This window comes from Natrix helvetica (genome assembly GCF_964273705.1).
Source record: "Natrix helvetica genome assembly, chromosome: 1".
Taxonomy (NCBI): domain Eukaryota; kingdom Metazoa; phylum Chordata; class Lepidosauria; order Squamata; family Natricidae; genus Natrix; species Natrix helvetica.
Window position 1 is genome coordinate 294,313,622 of NC_138548.1, and position 18,417 is coordinate 294,332,038.

The 18,417-nt window shown below is 40.6% G+C and overlaps 1 protein-coding gene across 3 annotated transcripts in view; it reads right to left on the reverse strand.

Moving 5' to 3' along the window:
- Positions 1–414: 414 nt before the first annotated feature.
- The window catches only part of IP6K1 (inositol hexakisphosphate kinase 1), a 32,543-nt gene continuing 14,540 nt past the window's right edge, over positions 415–18,417 (reverse strand). For all 3 annotated transcript variants that reach the window (XM_081939780.1, XM_081939779.1, XM_081939781.1), the window contains exons 2-6: positions 14,800–15,146; positions 10,338–10,548; positions 8,971–9,143; positions 8,401–8,576; positions 415–6,143 (exon numbers count right to left, since the gene is read on the reverse strand). In XM_081939780.1, the coding sequence (XP_081795906.1) occupies positions 5,640–6,143; positions 8,401–8,576; positions 8,971–9,143; positions 10,338–10,548; positions 14,800–15,022 (1,287 nt within the window). In that variant the 5' untranslated portion in view covers positions 15,023–15,146 and the 3' untranslated portion in view covers positions 415–5,639. The remainder of the gene's footprint in view (positions 6,144–8,400; positions 8,577–8,970; positions 9,144–10,337; positions 10,549–14,799; positions 15,147–18,417) is intronic.

Consider the following 18,417-nt stretch of genomic DNA (forward strand, 5'->3'; position numbering starts at 1 on the left):
TCTAGAATCCATTTTAAAAATGTTATTCCGGTAACGAGATTTCGAGCTGCACATTTTGATTAAACAGCTTTGAAGAAGAAACATTTCTAAGTATGTTCTTCAAGGGACCGTATGAAGTGAGCACCCTTTGAGCAATTTTTGTTACATGGAGCTATTGCGGGGGTATAGAAGTCACTCTGTCAGAAAGTACAAAAGAAAAGTACATTCTGAACCACAGTAAGAGCTGCCTCGGATTTCTTAGGGTGTTATCATCTCAGGTGGCTCCCAGGCAGTGATTCCAAACCTTTTTCAATCCATTTTCTGCAGAGCAATACATTTATTTTAACATAGTAGAGAAGAGTGTGTGTACCCTTGACGTGATTATGTTTATTATGCCTGATGACATGAGATAGCCACACAAAGACAAAAGCCACTCAATAAATGTCCACATTTTATTTATATACATGTAGAACTTTATACACAACAGGAGAGCTAAAGGTGCAGTGAATGGAATAAGATACTGTTATTTCTCATGCCCAAAAGCACTGAAATAGACTATGGAAAATATACTAGAAATCTGTAGTATGATCAGCCTCCCTCCCAAGCAAGTCGAAAGGGGGCTCGGTGGGAGCCGCTCCCTAGGGTGCAGTTCTGCTCCTTGCTCTCACAGTAGGTAACATTTCCTCCCTTTCAAAGCAGTTCTCATAGAGACCATTCTGCACCTACACTTTTCAAAGTATAAAAAAAACCCCAATAGTTTGCTCCTGAGATAAGCATGCAGTAATAGCACAAATACAACCAAAGCCGGAACCTGATGAATGACTCTTTCCAGACTTACTGTAAAACAAGGAAAATACATAAGCCTAGAGCCTTTCTCCCCCTCCCCTCAATCAAAGTTAAAAAAAAAAAAAGCCTGAAAGCAACAAAGCTTGCCTCTCTTTTTAAGCTTGAAAGGTAAACTGTCTGTTGAGACCCTTTCCCAGCAAGCAATAAAGCAGGGTCCTTTGCACTGGCAACTCACGCCCACAGATTGTACCTCCATGTTATCTCCCCCAAGCCACAGAATGTGTTGCATTGTCAAGATGCACTCCACGGTCTTGCAGCAAGCTGCTGGTGTGGCTCCCAAAGTAGATGTTAGCTAGCTAGCTAAAGTGCCTTCCCCCCAGGGGGAGCTTCTTTTTGGCCTCTTAAAGCACACCAACAAATTCAATCTGTGAGCAAGCAGGTAGGCAACTGGACTCAGATTCAGTTTATGATTTGGTCCTCTGTGGAAGGATAGGATGCCCATGGAAACGTAGCTGCGGAAAGCGGGTAAGGCTACAGAAATCGAAACAAGCATTCAGTCTCTACCAGCTTTTAGCGGGGAAACTTGGAAAGGTTTTCTCCTTTCAACTTTCTTAAGGTGCAAAAACAGACAGGGTTAAAGAGTGTCAAATTCTAATGCAACATGTTCTCCTTGACACAGAGCTCTTCTTTGGAATCACAGACTGAAGTTTCTCCAAAATCAACTCTCTCGTTACTCAAATGGAAACATCTGAACCAACCTTTCAAAAAGATCATGCAGCAGTTCCAGGCTACAAAAGGTGTCAGGGAAGCGCACCTGTTCTAACTGAAAGAGCACAATCTAACTTAACTGAACAAGATCAAAAATGAATAAAAAGCACAGTGAGTAGTAACCTTAGCTGAGGAAAGAAAGAGACACTTCCATGGCAATAACTGCCATCCGTATAAAATAAATTGAATGGTGAACTGTCATTTGGCCTTTATTAGTAAGATAAGAGAACCGTGCCTATGTATGCTAACAGTGCCTATGTATTGCTAGAGAGAGAGAGAGAGAGCTGGCTATGTATTCCGGAAGGCTGAAAAGCTGATTCATCATCTATATGAAGGCAACTACACAGTACGTGCAAAATCCTGCTATAAAAGCCATCACTATTGGACGTAAGTATCAGCAAACCGTAAAGGGCAATAAACAGGCTCTGCTGTTCCAGAAGGAACAGACTGAAAAGTTTATTTACAGGAGTCCTCAAAAGAGGACTTGGATGTATATAATGCATGCAAAATGGCTTTATTGAATACAGCTCTCCTGATCAGCATCCCCTTTACCAAGTAGGTTCAAACTCTCACATGGACCCTCTGTGCATTTTAATATTGGATTGAGCAGACTCCTGTTTTCTGAAGAGTTAGAAAATACAAGGGAAATATCAATAGCCCAGGCTTCACCGCAGGAAGGAAAGGACAAGTTGCTTTACGTCAACTTTAAAGCCAACTAAACGTCACACTGAGAGTTTCGTTTTTATTTCTGCAAATTATCTCGGATATCTTACACAACACCTGCAATAGAGCTTTCCAGTTCAGTGACAACCCCCCTAAATAGCATGAAAATCCTGATTACTCTTTTGCGTTATTCTATCTTCCATCATGAGGTAGAACCTACAGAGAAGTGGCAGATTACCATCAATATGGTCAATGGCCTCTGTGGTTAAAAAAAAAAGCTGGGCTGCAACTCTGAATGTTGTATTTTGCTTTACTGATTATATTAGCCTATTAACACTACAGAACAAAGCAAAAGATGAAGTCATGTTGTAGAAAAAACATAGGACGAGAACTTTGTTTTTATGTAGTTTGAATCCCATTTGTTTTAAGGAAGGGACCATCCATGGATGTCCATTCAAGCATCTCTGGTCTACTCACCATGGGACATATTCTTCCTTGGACAAAGTTCCACAGATGTTATGTAAAACAGTACCCACGGGAACATCTACTTGGCAGTTACGTGTAAGAGCTCCATACACCATTTCACAGTGTAGCCCCAGAAGGGTTTGCCAGAGACCCAGTATATTCCTTTCATTTGAAATGTGCACTTTTGAACTAACTACTACATTCCTCAAGGCATATGGAGGAAAGTTGATGCAGGCAAATATTTAATTTTCTACCTTTGGGTTTGTTTGTATATCTTTTGGTGCCTTTTAGAAGGCCTTATCACTCTACGGACATTATTTCAATTCAAAGCAAATGCCAGGCTGCACTAGATGGGTTTGTCAAATTCCAAAAGAGGTGCCTTAAATTTAATTTGTATGATGAAGTCTATTTGAATTCACCTGTTCTGACAATTTGGATCTTTTCCTAATAATTCCTACAAATGTTTCCTTACAGTTTTGCCAGTGCTCTCCCAGCAATTTTAGGGCTGATAAACTGCCCAGAAGCATATGTACACACTCATACATAAGCTCTGCAAAAGACAAATTAAGGGCATGTGTTTAAATAAGCACCCAAGATGATAAACTAACCCTGTCTGTATTTTCTGAGATTGGTTGCTTTAACAGTAAAAAAATCTTCAAACATACAAGATATTCACCAAAAACAATAGCAGGCCTTTTGCTTATCTTGAAATTAAAGATTTGAATCTGGAAAGCTTATTGCTGTGGAACAAAACTGTGCTTTGCGGTTACACTATTTGAAAGCAAACCACAATGCTAAAATACTGACAAAAACATATTCTTACTATTTTTTACTTCTGTATTAAGCAAAAAGAATTATTAGTCTTATGAAAACCTGGAACAAGGGAAAAAAGCTATTTACAAGCTCTAGAACTTGCAGTGTAAAAATCTGAATGGTTCAAAAGTATTTTGTACACGTTTGTTTTAAAACGAGGCAATCATTAGACAGGAAGTAAATTCTGCCGAGTGACTTTCTAGATAGAGTTTTGTTGATAATAGCTGAAGGGATAAAAATTCCCTTCTACCGTTCAAACTTTTACAGATGTTTTAAAGGTACTGTTTAGCTAAAGTAGAACACAGATATGATGCCACAATCTCAAAATGTCAAGAAGTAACTCACAAAATACTTTTTTTTTAAAGATCCAGGAATCAAAGAGTAATGCTGGAAGAATTTCATTACTTTCTTCCTAGCATAAATATATTTGCCTTGTGAAAAAAGCAAGACCTAAGATTAGTACTGAATTGGTCAATGCACCAAGATGACTCTCTCACCTGCCTTTCAAATGGCCTCAGCAAAATTTGCTTCTGCGGGTCCATATTGGCACTATAAAAAGTTCAACCAGAAGTTCTTTGATGAAAAAAAATCCCAAAAATGCTTGCAGGTATATCTATAAAGGCCATAAACATCCAAAGAGAGGCACAGATTCTACACAAGGAGTTTTAGTCCAATACTAGTTCTTCTTAAGAACATCCACAATAGAGTCGTAAGATAACTGTCCTCAATATTAATGACATGACATCAGTTCCCCATGGTAGCAAATCCCTTCCCACAAAGTGCATTTTCCAAGAGGTCTACTAGTGCATTTATCTCTGCTAGGCCTAGCCTTAACCACAGCAACCATTCTCCATGGTCCATAAAACACTTCTTGGTGCTGTTTTTGCTTGCAAGAGCTGCAAATTTTCTACTGTGACTTTCCATTCAGAATGCTGTCAAGTTTAATTTTACAAATTATTGGCATGTCACTCCATTTGACAGAACCCCAAAATGTGGTTTAGTTGCATTCAAATATTTACTAACTGTAGGAATAAGGCCAGCAAACACCAGCTCCCTGAGGTGAAGACAAGCACAGGTGGTAGTGCTCTTTACCAGAAGGCCATCTTTCAAAGCCAGCTTCTTCCATCCACAATGGGAACAAGTTTCCAACACAAAACGGTCAACTTCTCATCAACTGCCTCTTGAGTGCTTCACTACTGTGGATGGAAGCTGTGTGGAAAGTATCATTTTGGCAGGGAAGGCTGTTGAAAGGGAAAGGAAAGGAAAGGGAAAGGACCATTCAGCATCACAGGGTTTAGGTATGATTGAGGCTGGAGAAGAGGCTACTGGGTCTACCAGAGGAAAGAATTCATACCTGATAAAACATCATTAATCCCAGAAAGTATTTTAAGTATTTTTAGCCACCTTAGTGTCCTGTGAAGACAGACATCAAGACCACTGTTGTGGACATCTGATTAGGTACTCCTGGAATTAATCATTTCAGTCAACTGCAGGAAATTGGGGAAGTTTGGAAGCTTCATCAAAATGATGCAAAGCAAAATCATTAAAGCATTGCACTGGTTTCCCTTTGGTCATTTATTTCCCCAGTTGGGATGATCTGGTAATGACCAGGTTGGAGAAGATAAATGAAATAGGATATGTTCCCTCTAGAAGAGTATTTCACATCTGCTCAGAGGCAAAAACAACAGAGTAGGGCCTGTGTAAATCGTGTGCATTGATCAGCCCCCAAAGCTTGAATGTGAATGCCCATTTTGAACAGAAGAAGAGAAGTTCAAACTATTGTGCCTCACTGGAAAGTTGAAAGGAAGTGGAATATTGGAATCCCAACATCTACACTCACTCATCTTTTTCTGGGGAGGGGGAGCAGTTTCCACATTTCTGAAAGACAATGGGAATACACAAGGGCTATACACAACAAACAGCAAGCCCTAGAGAAAATGCCCAGTGTTGGGGCCATGAATTGATTTCTCCCACAAGGAGTTCAGGCTGGATAGTGAAAACCAAAAACCATTTTGCCAGGATCATCCAGGATATCAAGTCCTTTGCCAAATACATTGAAACAAATTGTATTTTCAAAACAGAAGAGTCCACTTTCTCTGTACCAATAGTGGTCCTCCTGTCTCTTCCTATCTTTGGGAGAGAAAATTGAAGAGTCCAGCCCAAGGCTACTGATTCTCATCCCTCATTTGTCCTATTATGTTGATAAGGCTCTCTAGTCCAAACACATATCCCATATCAGGGCCATCATGTACAGTGGGGTCATCCCGAAAGCCTTTGAATGTGCTGTGTGCGAAGTCAATCATACGTACATCCACCTTGGGCTGGAAGGAGACGGATTCTGTGCTGCCGACATCTTGTAATTCAGCGAGGGAGAGGTCCACTTGTTTTAGACGCATCTCTGCTTTGCGTTCCAGGTATGTCTCACATCGGTTATCCTTCCCATCATAAATAATGAGCAAGGAGCTGGAATAGAACCGATAAGAGGCTTGCCTCTCCAATACAGCCTTTAGACTCTGCAATTTGCTGAGGATGGGATCAAAAAGGTCCTTTCGTAGCTCTATGCCATTGTGCAGGTATTGGCAAAGGGCACTGCGAAAACCCTCAATGGAAAGACCTCTGCCATAATATTTGTTCCTGCACAAATAGTGCCCTGAATTCAATTGATAGACCTACAACACAAGGAGAAAGCATGCATCAGTTTAGAAATATAGCCTCAGTTTAGGAAGGTTACTGATCCATTATTATATTCTAGCCCCTGTCAAGGAAATGTTTGTATTTTAAGATGGCAGCATTCATGAGGACTGGCAAGTGGAAACAAGCATTGGATCAATCATTCAAAAAATAGTTTATACCAATAAGAAAAAAGCAAGTGCCCTATTCTGCCAATTTAAATTATTACTAAGGGCATTCCTCTCCATTAGACTAAGCCCCAAAAGCCCAGAGCACTAAATCAAACACAATATACCAACAGTATTTCCAGGCAGGTTGGTTTGTCTCCTCTACATAAAGCTAGCAGTTTTTGGATAAGGGTAGAAGCTTTAGTGTTTCCACAGAGGAACAAGACCCCTTCAATCTCTTTCTTGAAATTAGTAAAAAACCTGCTAGAATTTTTTTTTTAAAGCCTAAGAAGAAAACTGCTGACTGGGTAGTTGAATGCTTTTCAAATTAATTGCCCTGGGCGTTCTCATTCCTAAGTAAAACAGCCCACAAAGGCCATTAATCAAACAAAAGTTACAGAAGGAACAATTTCTTTTAAAGTCAGGCCATTCACATCAGCTTGAAAATTCAGAGTATGACCGTGAAATCAATAAAAGGTTTTTTACAACAAAGATATTATCCCACCTTGTCACCATCCAGCAGGGGGCACTAGCATGTAAGGCATAAAAAAAAATACCTGGCTAAAAAAATGGTCTCAAATCCTCTAAGCCAGAGATCACTTTGATGTCGTGCTCTGACCAACCCACATTCCCTGTGCTTTGAATGAACAGGCTTAGAAAAGGAGGTTAGATCCATGTTACATCTTTTCATTCTGAGAGGCAAAACGCAATGCAGTTTCCTGATGTCCAACCCTACTAGCCCAGTATAGCAAGGATTGTCTTAACAGGCCAGTCCTGTTATTCCAGAAAGCCCCATTACTTTTATGGGAAATAAACTCTTATCAGTTGGGGCGCCTCTGTTGCTCAGAATTCAAGAGGACTGAGCTCATTTAGCTAAGGAAGTTCACAAACCTTGCATTATTCTGCAATTCCTCTACCCCAGCGGTCCCCAATCCTTTTGGCTGCAAGGATTGGCGGTGCCGGTGGCAGTGCATGGCAGCAATGGGGAGAAGGGATGCATTCACAATCTCAACCTAATCCCACACATGTGCAAATGAAGCTTCCCATGCGTGTCTGCTTCTTGCACAGCCCTATTCCCAGCAGGCTGCAGACTGGCCTGGGGGTTGAGGAACCTTGTTCTACCCCACTTAAAAATACAGTTCTATATTTATTTGGAAATAAATCATATCATGCCTTACGGATATATTTAGCAATGGTATTCTATTCTCTTCACTACTGGTTTGGTGGAGGGAGCGTGCATGCCCATGAGCTCGCTATGCTCGCACGCAGCATGTCTCAGCATGCGCACAACCTTCTGCACATGAGCAGAAGGTCCATGATGACATCAAGGTGAGCGGGCGGAGCCTTGCGCCACCACTACTGGTTTGCCCGAACCGGTGCGAACTGACAGCATACCATCTCTGGATATATTCCATAACAATTCACATAGCAATAGCAATACCACTAAGACTTATATATCACTTTATAGCATTCACAGCACTCCCTAAGCAATTTACATAGTCAACATAAGGCCCTCCAACAATCTGGCTCTTCATTTTACCAACCTCAGAAGAATGGAAGGCTGAGTCAATCTTGAACTGGTCAGGATTGAACTCCTGGCAGTTGGCAGAATTAGCCTGCAATACTGCATTTTAACCATTGCGCACCACGGCTCCTTGTTCGCCTAAAATCTGTCATTCTTTTCCTCCACTGAGATCTGAACATTGTTCAGTGGTTTCCTTCTTTAGGTTTGCCCTTTACCTCACAAAGAGTTGAAGGGTTAAACTTGGATGAGAAGAGCTTGAAGGTTTTTTGGGGGGTGGGGGGGGTGGGGGCAATATCTGCTCATATGCTTTCAAACAAATCTAAAAATATGTGATTGGTTTAGGGAGAAATAACATGATATGCATTTTGTTAATACAATCCTTTTTTTTTTAATCCTCTCCTTCCCACGCATGCCCTGTTTCCCAAATCTGTTCTGGCTGGATCTTTTTTCAAAAGTGGGGAAGGAAGAGATTCCAGGTTTCTGCAGAAGTTGGCAAAAATATCCCATGCTCCATACACAGGAAGAGGCCAGCAAGCCACATTTTGCTTGCGGTTAATACAGTACCTGCATTCCACAAACTCTGACTCCTAGTGTAGATGAGGTGCTCTGGGCACACTTCTTCATCTGCCGAGCAGCCTTTTCCTCGGAGGCATCATCCCCATGTTGTCTGGTCCCCATTTTCAAGTCAAGCACACAGGGAAATTTGAAATGATGCACCACATTCTCTAGCAAAAGAAATTCTGAGATTCTGGTCAAGGAGAATTTATCTCTCTGTTGGTTTCTATTGAAACAGTAGGGCTTCCCTCTTGCTTTCTAGAGAACATTCTATCACTGAGCATATGTTCAGACAGACCAAAGAATTCAGAGGAGGAACAGGGTACTGTATGTGCAAGAGATAGGAAGAACGTCAATTTTCCCTGTCAGAACTAATATTTGAGTATCCATGACTGAGTACTGGAAATGGCCAGAAGAAAACAGTATCACAGGGAACATATTTGCACCATTATAGTCAATACCCATGACATGAAGAACAAAAGCAGACACCCTTGGTTTTAGAATCCACACAGATATTGTATAAAAGCGATCATGTTGTAAAACACTATAATATGGCAGATTCTGCCATTCGGAGGATACTGTAGAGCTTTCGTTCCTTAGACTCTGAGCGCATGCGACTCAGTTGTTGCTTGTGGCAACGCAAACTCCAGGGATTAAAGCTGATCTTCTCAGAACTGAAACTACTATTTCCATCTAGCATCTGAAATGGAACATCTGAATGGAAGCTCTTGACGCTCTTTGTGTCCTGGATGCTGTTGGTACAATATAATATGGCATGACATTAAAAAGCTCTGCAATCATTTATAAGAATTGTTACAGCACAGAATAACATTTGGGTTGCTAAGCTTAATTCTTTTTTTCTGACATAATTCTCTGCCACACCATCAACACATTGGCCAAACATTGTATTCTTTTTGTGTAAGTACTGTGTTTCCCTGAAAATACGACCTACCCCAAAAGAAGGTCCTATCTTGATTTTTACATGTGCACCCAATATAAGCCCTACCCCAAAATAAGCCCTAGTTAAGACCCGCCCATCCAGGAAACATAGGGTGGGGCGTGGGTAAAAATTAAGCTAGGGTTGAGATGAGTGTGTGTGTTTGTGGAGCTGTCCTACTTACCAGGCTTTGCATACCCCCGACACCTGCCCTGCCTTGCAGGCCCACTTCTTCTGCGGCTCCTTGCCGCCACTTGCCCGCGTTACCCCCCAGCCTCCATTTCACTGTCAGAGGCCTATCAGCCAAGAAACGGGCTCCGGATTGACGCATGTGGTGCCTCCCTGGCCTCGTTTTGCCATCAGAAGCCTTCTGGAAAGGCCTCTGCAGCCAAGAAACGAGGTCCAGATTGACGCGAGCATCACCCTTGGCCTCCGTTTTGCCATCAGAGGCCTTTTCCAGAAAGGCCTCTGCAGCTGGTAACAGAACTCCGGATCGATCTTGAGCTCTGTTATCAGCTGCAGAGACCTTTCCAGAAGGCCTCTGACAGGAAAACAAAAGCCAGAGGGTGCTGCGCGCGCCAATCCGGAATCCATTTCTCAGCTCATGGTGAAACAGAGGCCAGGGGTGATACGCATGAAAGGCGGCAAGCAGCCACAGAAGTAGGCTGGCAGCATGCTCCTGCTGGGCAGGGCAGGGCAGGGCAGGGCAGTCAGTACTGTGGGGCAAGGTGAGTCAGTAATTAGACATCCCCCGAAAATAAGACCTGGTGTCTTTTTTGGTGGTAAAAAATTATAAGACTGGGTCTTATTTTCCGGGAAACACAGTATTAAGGCATTTGGAGGTACTTGCCAGAAAGCCAGTGCCAATCTCTTATCATGGATCTTTGATTTTTAAAAGAAATCCAAGAGAATGCTTAAGAAAAGGAATTTCTTAATTACTCATTAGAAGGAAAGCAAAAGAAACCAACCAGAACACCCCCCCCCCCCAAAAAAAAACACAATCCAGTACCTTTCCAAGGTCTCAGAAGTGAGCCCTGCTTTCTCCTCCTTATGCTCACTACCACTGCCTGATTTGTTGAGGCTCCTGCGGGAGTGTTTACGGCGTGGCTGGTCCCTCTCTGGTGTATCATCTTGCTCCATGGCTTCACTCTCCACATATGGATATGCTACCAGGTTAATGTAGCCATCACTGTCTCCCTCAAAGCAGACAGACACTACACCTGCCAGAAATCAGCCACATGAAGCATGCTTAAAATCACATCAGATTTTAAGTTAGTAGATTAGAAATAATAAAACTATTAATGATTTTCCCAAGGAGCAGATTGGAGAATGAAAACAAGGCTCATAAATCCATTTGTACAACTACCAAGAAGAAAAAGAGAGGGGCAAGAAGCAACCTCTCCAATTTGAATATCTCGTGCCATAATGTATTTCTAGATTTAAAAAAGAAAAAACTATTCTCCATAAATATTTAAGCATTTCCTCTTTTCAGTGGGTTATGTAAAGCTGCTATGGGTTGAAAAAAATAACAGTAGATCTCTGAATGAGTTGCAATAGATCACTAACTATTTCTAATCCCCACACAATGATATCTTGGTACTCATCGCTAATTTGTTCTGGGAGGAGCGATGAGTACTAAAAACAACGAGGACTGAGAAAACCATGTGACTTACCACATGACCCTTTATTTTGGCTGAAAGTACTGTAATAGCAAGTCACAAAGCAGCCAATGTCAGCAAATTTACCTTACAAGATTTTTGCTTCAAAACATGTTGCATACCGAATTCAACAAGTTTTGCAGCAATCTAGTACTGAGGTAGGACTGTAGTTTAATTATCACAGTAAAATGTCTGACTTGTTCCCCCAGACCAGGGCTCCCCAAAGTTGGAGAGATTGGAGAATTTGAGTCCTTATAGAACTCCACAGTCATCCATATACTTACACTGGATTTAGCATTTTTATCCACCTATCTAGATCTTCCCAATAGCTTGGAATAGGTGGGTGTGGTTGTTTGATGGGAATTAAAGATTATTATTTTCATAATACTACGGGTATTAGTTAAAATAGTTAATTATTTACAAATAAAACATGTTGGGGGGGGGGAATGTCAATGAACAATCTGGAATTTCTTGAAGGGACTGGTGAATGAAGAGTTTGGGGATCCCTACCCTAGATTATTCTACTGATCTGAAAGTCTGGGATAACAGGCAATTGATTTGGAAATGTTATTTCCATTGAGGTCTGTCAATTAAATTGCAGAATTGTTTAGTATTAAACATGTATCTTTTGAATTGGGCTCCCATTTGTCAAATTGGATCAAATCAAATTAGTCAACCCAACACTAAAATTCTGCCTACCCTTGCAGAAAGCATTTGTTGTACCATAAATGGGGCAATTTAGCTTGAAGAGAATAGAGATAGATAGATAGATAGATAGATGGATGGATGGATGGATGGATGGATGGATGGATGGATGGAGGGTCTACAAATGTTAAGAGAAGGGCTGGCAGAGTCAGGGGGAGTAGTAGAAAGAAAGATCAGCCTAGAATCATTACATATTCAAAAAGAAACTAAGCCCTCCTCCTTGATTGCAATTGACCCTTACCTAACCGTAACCATGTGCTGACCATTAGCTGAGAAGATTGCTGTGCATAAACTTTTAGGAATAAATCAGTTAAACGGAACTTTCACATGTGGACCTGGTCTTCTGCATCTGACCCGAGTGATGACCGTAATGGAGACTGATCCAATTTTATGGGGGTGTGGGGGTTGTAGCAGTTGCTAAGTGAAAATAACGGTCATAAAATGAATGCAACATTTGTTAAGTGGATCCACTATTCTCTATTGCACCGTTTTACCCAAATCCAAAGTGCTGGGTTTTGGCAAAACCATCATCTGACTGTAGTACATTCACAAACGCAGCCATGTTGCCAAGCACCTGAAGGGTGGTCACATGACCACAGTGGGGGATGGGGAAATCAGAACTTCCGATTTGGCTTGTAACTCCCCCTTTTCTGGTAGGTTGTAGCTTTGAATAGACACTTAGTGACCAGTTGTAAATCAACGACTACCTGTATATTCCACAGCAGTGAAATCATTTCTGCCAGATGGCGGAAACTATTATCAAATTTGATTTTTTTGTGAAGGGATCAATTTACTGGATAACCTCCTCATCCAACTTATATCCTGCTTTTCCACCCAGATAAACATTGCCTACAATAAATATTGGCCACCACTGATCCACCTAATGCAACAATAAATTTGTATAACTAAAGTTTTGTTACAGAAGTAAACAAAATGAGGCTGAGAGTATATATTTAAAGGACCAGCTTTCAAATTCTAAAGTGGCGTAAGTGCCTTTTTCGGGAGTAGAGGAAATATAGGGCAGCCATTTACATACTAATGATACACTGTAAGAGCAACTAAATGTACTTTGGAGTCTGTTCTATGAAAGGTACAATAAATATTTCAGTATATCTAGCATAGATTCAGCTCCTGTTATTAATTACTGAGTTTGTGCCCAGATAATGCCTTCTATAAGTCATCCCTGTCCATTTGTTGGCACACTCATAACTTGCACACCAAACGTAATATTTAAAGCCTTTCCCTTGTTAAATATTTTCCCAACAGTTTTAATAGGAAAAGCTATGTGGAATTCTGATACATTTATTTTCCTCATTTGCTGTAATATGTTGAATATTTTTAAAAATCTGAAGCACTATAGAAAGAGAAAGGTCTGAAGCAGGGGTGAAATTCAGCAGGTTCTGAAAAGTTCTGGAGAACCGATAGTGGAAATTTTGAGTAGTTCAGAGAACCGGCAAATACCACCTCTGGCTGGCCCCAGAGTAAGATGGGAATGGAGATTTTGCAGTATCCTTCTCCTGCCACCAAGCCACACCCACAAAACTGATAGTAAAAAAAATTGAATTTCACCACTATGTCTGTGTGTCTATAGAGTCTCAGTCATCCAGGTCATAGTTGCCCCAAAGGCGCTTTTTTCAAGAGGCAACTGGACTTTCTGGTTTTTCTTTAAAGACATTTCCCTTCCCATCCAAGAAGATTCTTCGGCTCTCAAGAGGATGGGAAGCGAAACATCTTCAAAGAAAAACCAGGAAGTCCAAGTTGCCTCTTGAAAAAGCACTTTTGGGACATTTATGTCTGTGTGTTTTTTCATTCATTCCTTTTTAGGCTTTCACACTTGTAGCTGTAAAGTCTCATCTATACCTGTAAGTGATACCCAGAGATGGAGCTTCGTTTTTGATGTTTTAAATTTATCAGTCCTGATTTTTTTTGAAAGACTTAAATAAATTGGATTAGCAGCTTTTCTGGTCCCCCCTTGGTTCAAGAAATGGAAACTAGCAATTATTTGTGATACATGAATGACATGATGGCGAACCTATGGAACGCGTGCCACAGGTGGCATGCGGAGCCATTTGTTAGGGCAGGCGAGGCGCTGTCCTGTCAGCTGGCCAGCTGACTTCAGTTTTCTTTTGAGGCCATTTTTGCCCTGGAGCCTCTGGAGAGCGAAAAACCGGCCCTATGGGCAAACCAGAAATTCTGACTTCCAGTTTAGCTGTAGGGCCGTTTTTTGTCCTCCGGAGCCTTCAGGGGCTTTTAGGAGGCTTCCCTGAAGGCTCCGGAAAGCAAAAACTGGTCCTACAAGCAAACCGGTTTGTCTGTAGGTCCAGTTTTTGCCCTCCGGAGGGTCTCCTATGGGACAGGAGAGGCTGTTTTCGTCCTCCCCAGGCTCCTAGAAAGCCTCTGGAGCCTGGAGAGGGCAAAAAAACCCACGCCCAAAGCGGGGGGGGGGGAGAATCGCTGGTCTTGCGCAGGGGGTCGCACGCGCAGCATTATGTCTATGGCACGCCCGCGCATGACTCCCTTGCGCTCCCCCCGCTTTTGGCACGAGAGCCAAAAAAGGATTGCCATCACTGCATTAATGCATGTTCTGAAAATTTAAGGAAGACTTTATGTCTACCCAGATCTGAAATACTGTATTCAGGCCTGTTAAAATTATGATTTTAACTAGAATGACACAATTCAGTTATTCATAACACTAGTTTAAAAGATCCAGTTAATCATCACTTCCTAATACAAATGCAGACATGTTGTTTGATACAGCTATTATTCATCTTCATCAGAACTTATATATTACCCATTATAAAGATTTTCATTAAGATAATTTTCAACCAAAAATTGAGTCATTATCTGATTTTTTAATTTTGTAGCAGAAACATTAAGCAAACTACTTCAACCTATTATGCATGTTTTTGCTATAGTGTGCTAGTATAACTATCAGCAAATAGCTGATTTATACTAATTTTTATGCTTATTTAAGTTTTATACCAAAGGAAAAAAATTCAATGAAATAAATATACGCCTTGTAAAACTGGTCATTCTTTTAAATGAATCAAATACAAATTCCCCTTTTTTTATCTTCAGGTGTTTTTTCAAGTTTTTTGGGATGCTTACCTTTATACTCCGGTGTGAATTCCTTCATTTCTGGAGGCAAAGATTCATAAAAGCGTTGTTCCCTGGTTATGAGCGGTTTGCATACAGTGTGGTCATCGTAGCGCATCATGCTGCTGTGGCCGCCCACCTGATGGATGAAAGGCTCCAACAGGACCCCTCGGCTTCCTGTGTGGGTTGCGTTCTTGCCATGCTTCCCCACCTCCATGGTTTGACAAACACACATTGCGTAGGGCGCAAGTCACACACCTGGGGCATGGGGAGAGCTGCATGTGGTGGAAGGAGCAGTTTCCCAAAGAGAAAATTATCACCCCTCACTTAAGACCAATAAATGATTAAGCACCAACAGCCTGCAAAACAGAGAAGAGATGTCACAGAGTTTGGTCAAAAGCAATGTAATAAACCCTATATTTTGCTGTAACAATTGCCCTTATTGCATCTGATGAACTGATCCCATGTCAAGGAGTCTCAATAGGCAAGATGTCACATTTGTTCTAAATTGTACAGTACATCCTATTATACAGCTAATCTCTTATTAACAATGACTTGTTAATATAAATATATACTAGGCAATTCTTTCACCACTATAGCTTATGGGCACCGAAGACGTGATTTATAATAATAGATCTCTAACATCAGAAAAAGATGCATTATTTCTTTTTAACAAAAAGTCTCACTAGCACTCTGGCTTTCACTAATCTCTATTCCTATTAAAAAATGAAATTCTGCACTCACCAAATTAAGGAAGGAATCAAATGTAATGATCCCTAAATCAGATTGGCTTCACTGATTTGCATATGATAGCTGCCATTGTTTTTTTGTTTTACCCCCTTTTAGATTAAAATTATACATTGTATATTTGGCTGCATTTTTAACTTCTCCCAGTAAAACCTTCATCAAGTGCAACTGTGACCCACAACTAACCCTTTGGATTCATAATTTTTTTACAAGTTTTGTTAAGTTCTATAGCTTTGGGAAAAATACCATAGATATGTTTCCTTTTATTTTCTCCGTTCTGTCTCTGTTCCTTTCAATTAGACCGAAAGGAGAATTTCTTTAAAGAATGTGTTAAATTCTCCAGGTGTATGGCCATGTGTACGGCCTAAGGCCGTGATGGTGAACCTGTGGCACGCAGAGCCATATTTGGTGGCATGCCAGATGTCAGCTCCAGCGCACCGGCCAGCTGATTTTTCACATTTCCGGAGAGCCAGGGGAGGCCGTTTTCACCCTCCCCGGGCTTCAGGAAAGCCTCCAGAGGCTGGGGAGAGCGAAAAAGGGTCCCAACTGCCTAACCAGAAGTTTGTTTCTGAACTTCTGGTTGGGCGGTTGGGGCCGTTTTTCGCCTTCTCCAGGTTTCAGGAAAGCCTCTGGAGGCTGGGGAGGGCAAAAAAACCCGGCCCCAATGGTCCAACTGGAAGTTTGGGAACAATCCGTTTCTGGCTTCTGGAGGGCCGGGGGGAGGCCTGAGGAGGCAAAAAGCCCTCCTCAGGCTTCAAGAAAGCCTTCGGAGCCTGGGGAAGAGGTCGTGCAATTGGGCAGGGAACTGATGCACAATTTTGGTACGCCGTAAGAAAAGGGTTCACCATCACTGGCTTAAGGTATATTTAGAGGTTGGAGCTTTATTTACACTAGCTTAGCCCAATTCTTTATTTCAGGAGATTTCCAGGAAAATAAGTTTGTTGGTTGGGAGACTTACTTCTCTCTCAAATCTACAACACAGTCTTTTATAGCAACCTCTAAAATAAAATAAAAAAGTTCTATACAGATAACTAGTTATTGGGTCTTTAACTTCTTTTGGTTTACTCACATAGTTTTTTCTCTTTTTTTGTATAGATTTTTTGAGTGTTAAGGAAATACGAAGTTAAAAGATAAAAAGAAAAAAGATTTTAATAAAAGAAAGCTCAGGAAAGAAAAGGAATAGAGGTGCAGAGAAGGAAAAAGGAAAAAAAAATAAGAAAGAAGGCCAAGTTCCCCTTTTAGGACAGCAACAGCACCAATGCAGATTATACGGAGTAAAATAGTTATGGGATTTTTGTTTTATTATATTTTAATAAGTTTATCATCCATTATCACAATGTAACACTAGAGTGAAGTATCAGTTTCAAAATAAATTGATACACTTTGTACATGTACATTTTAAAAAATTAACTGCTTTTGGCCTAGGCATATATAGATTACGTTGCTTAGACTTCATTTCTAATGAAAATATATTTCATGCAAAATCTGCTGAAAAGCCTCAACTACCCCAATCAAAATGAAATACATTATTCCTGAAACAATGTCATGAAACGATAAAGGCTGATGTGATCCATTTACCATTATTAATAAAAAGACGGCTGAAATGAGATAAGATCTAGCATTCACTTCTGCTGATCCATCAGAAAACAGATAAAAGAGAACTGGACTACTTTACATTTTTTTAATTAGTGAACTGCAATAGCTGCTCAAGAAGATTGTAACAGAAGGAAAAATCTGTGTTGTGTGTATTTATTATTTAGAGTACTTTAACACAACAGAAAAATACATAAGGTATTGATCCGCAATAAACAGGGAAGGTATTCTTCCACTTTGTCAACATATATTTATTCTATTTAATAAAATATCCTTCTGTTCATGGTGAAAGTTGAACTCACAACTTTAAAAAGCAATTATTTCAATACAGTGCTTTGAAGAATCCAATTTTAAACTCCTAAGAGTGAAACTCTTACCTAAGAGATGAAGCTATAAAACAAAGCGTTAATTAACAAGACACATTTCGAGGATGCCAATTTATAGTATCAATTAAGAAATACATGTTGCACGAGTAAATTTCCACTTGTGGGACAGACTTTTTCATTCTCCCATTCCAGATTTGAAGGCAAAAAGGTGATTCAGAACTAATATGGGTACAAATTTGTCACTAGTTTGCTCTGAATCACTTTTTACCTTTGAACCAGATAGTTGCACAGTGGTATTTGTTTCTGTTTTATTAACCACAGAGACAACAGAAAGCAAGTGTCCTTGTATAATAAAGTCTAGTAAAATAAATGAAAACGAAGAGTCTGATTTTATATATTTTCCTGTAACTGCTGGCAATCACCCCCCACCCCCACCCAAGTTATAGATGTCTATATTTCAGCCCATTCTAGAGACTTAAGAATACAATCAATTGTTCAGCACAAAATGCAGGAATCAAGATGTGGATGTAATATAACATAGTGGGTACTATAGCTGCTAATGGCTCAGAGACATCCCTATTCAAGAACAAATTATTACAAACACTTCAAAACAATTCTTGTCACTTTGCTATATTGACAGCTTTGGCCAAAAAGGGTGTTGGTACTTACCTGATATGCCTCTTCTCATAGTGGGGGAGCAATATCCAGGATGGGTTTGACCTTGTCCTCTCGTTGATTGGACTGAGTCAGATAAGCTCTTTGGGTCACCAGGTCCCACCCAGTTATCGGCAAAGAACTCTATCTGATTCGTTGGACCATCCACTCCAGAACTCATCTCAGTTTCAACTTTCATTTATTTATTTATTAACTTTTTTCAACAGAACAGTTCAACTAATAAACATAACGCTTTTGGTACATAATCATATCTGGGAGGGGCTGGATACTCCTCCCTCACTATGAAAAG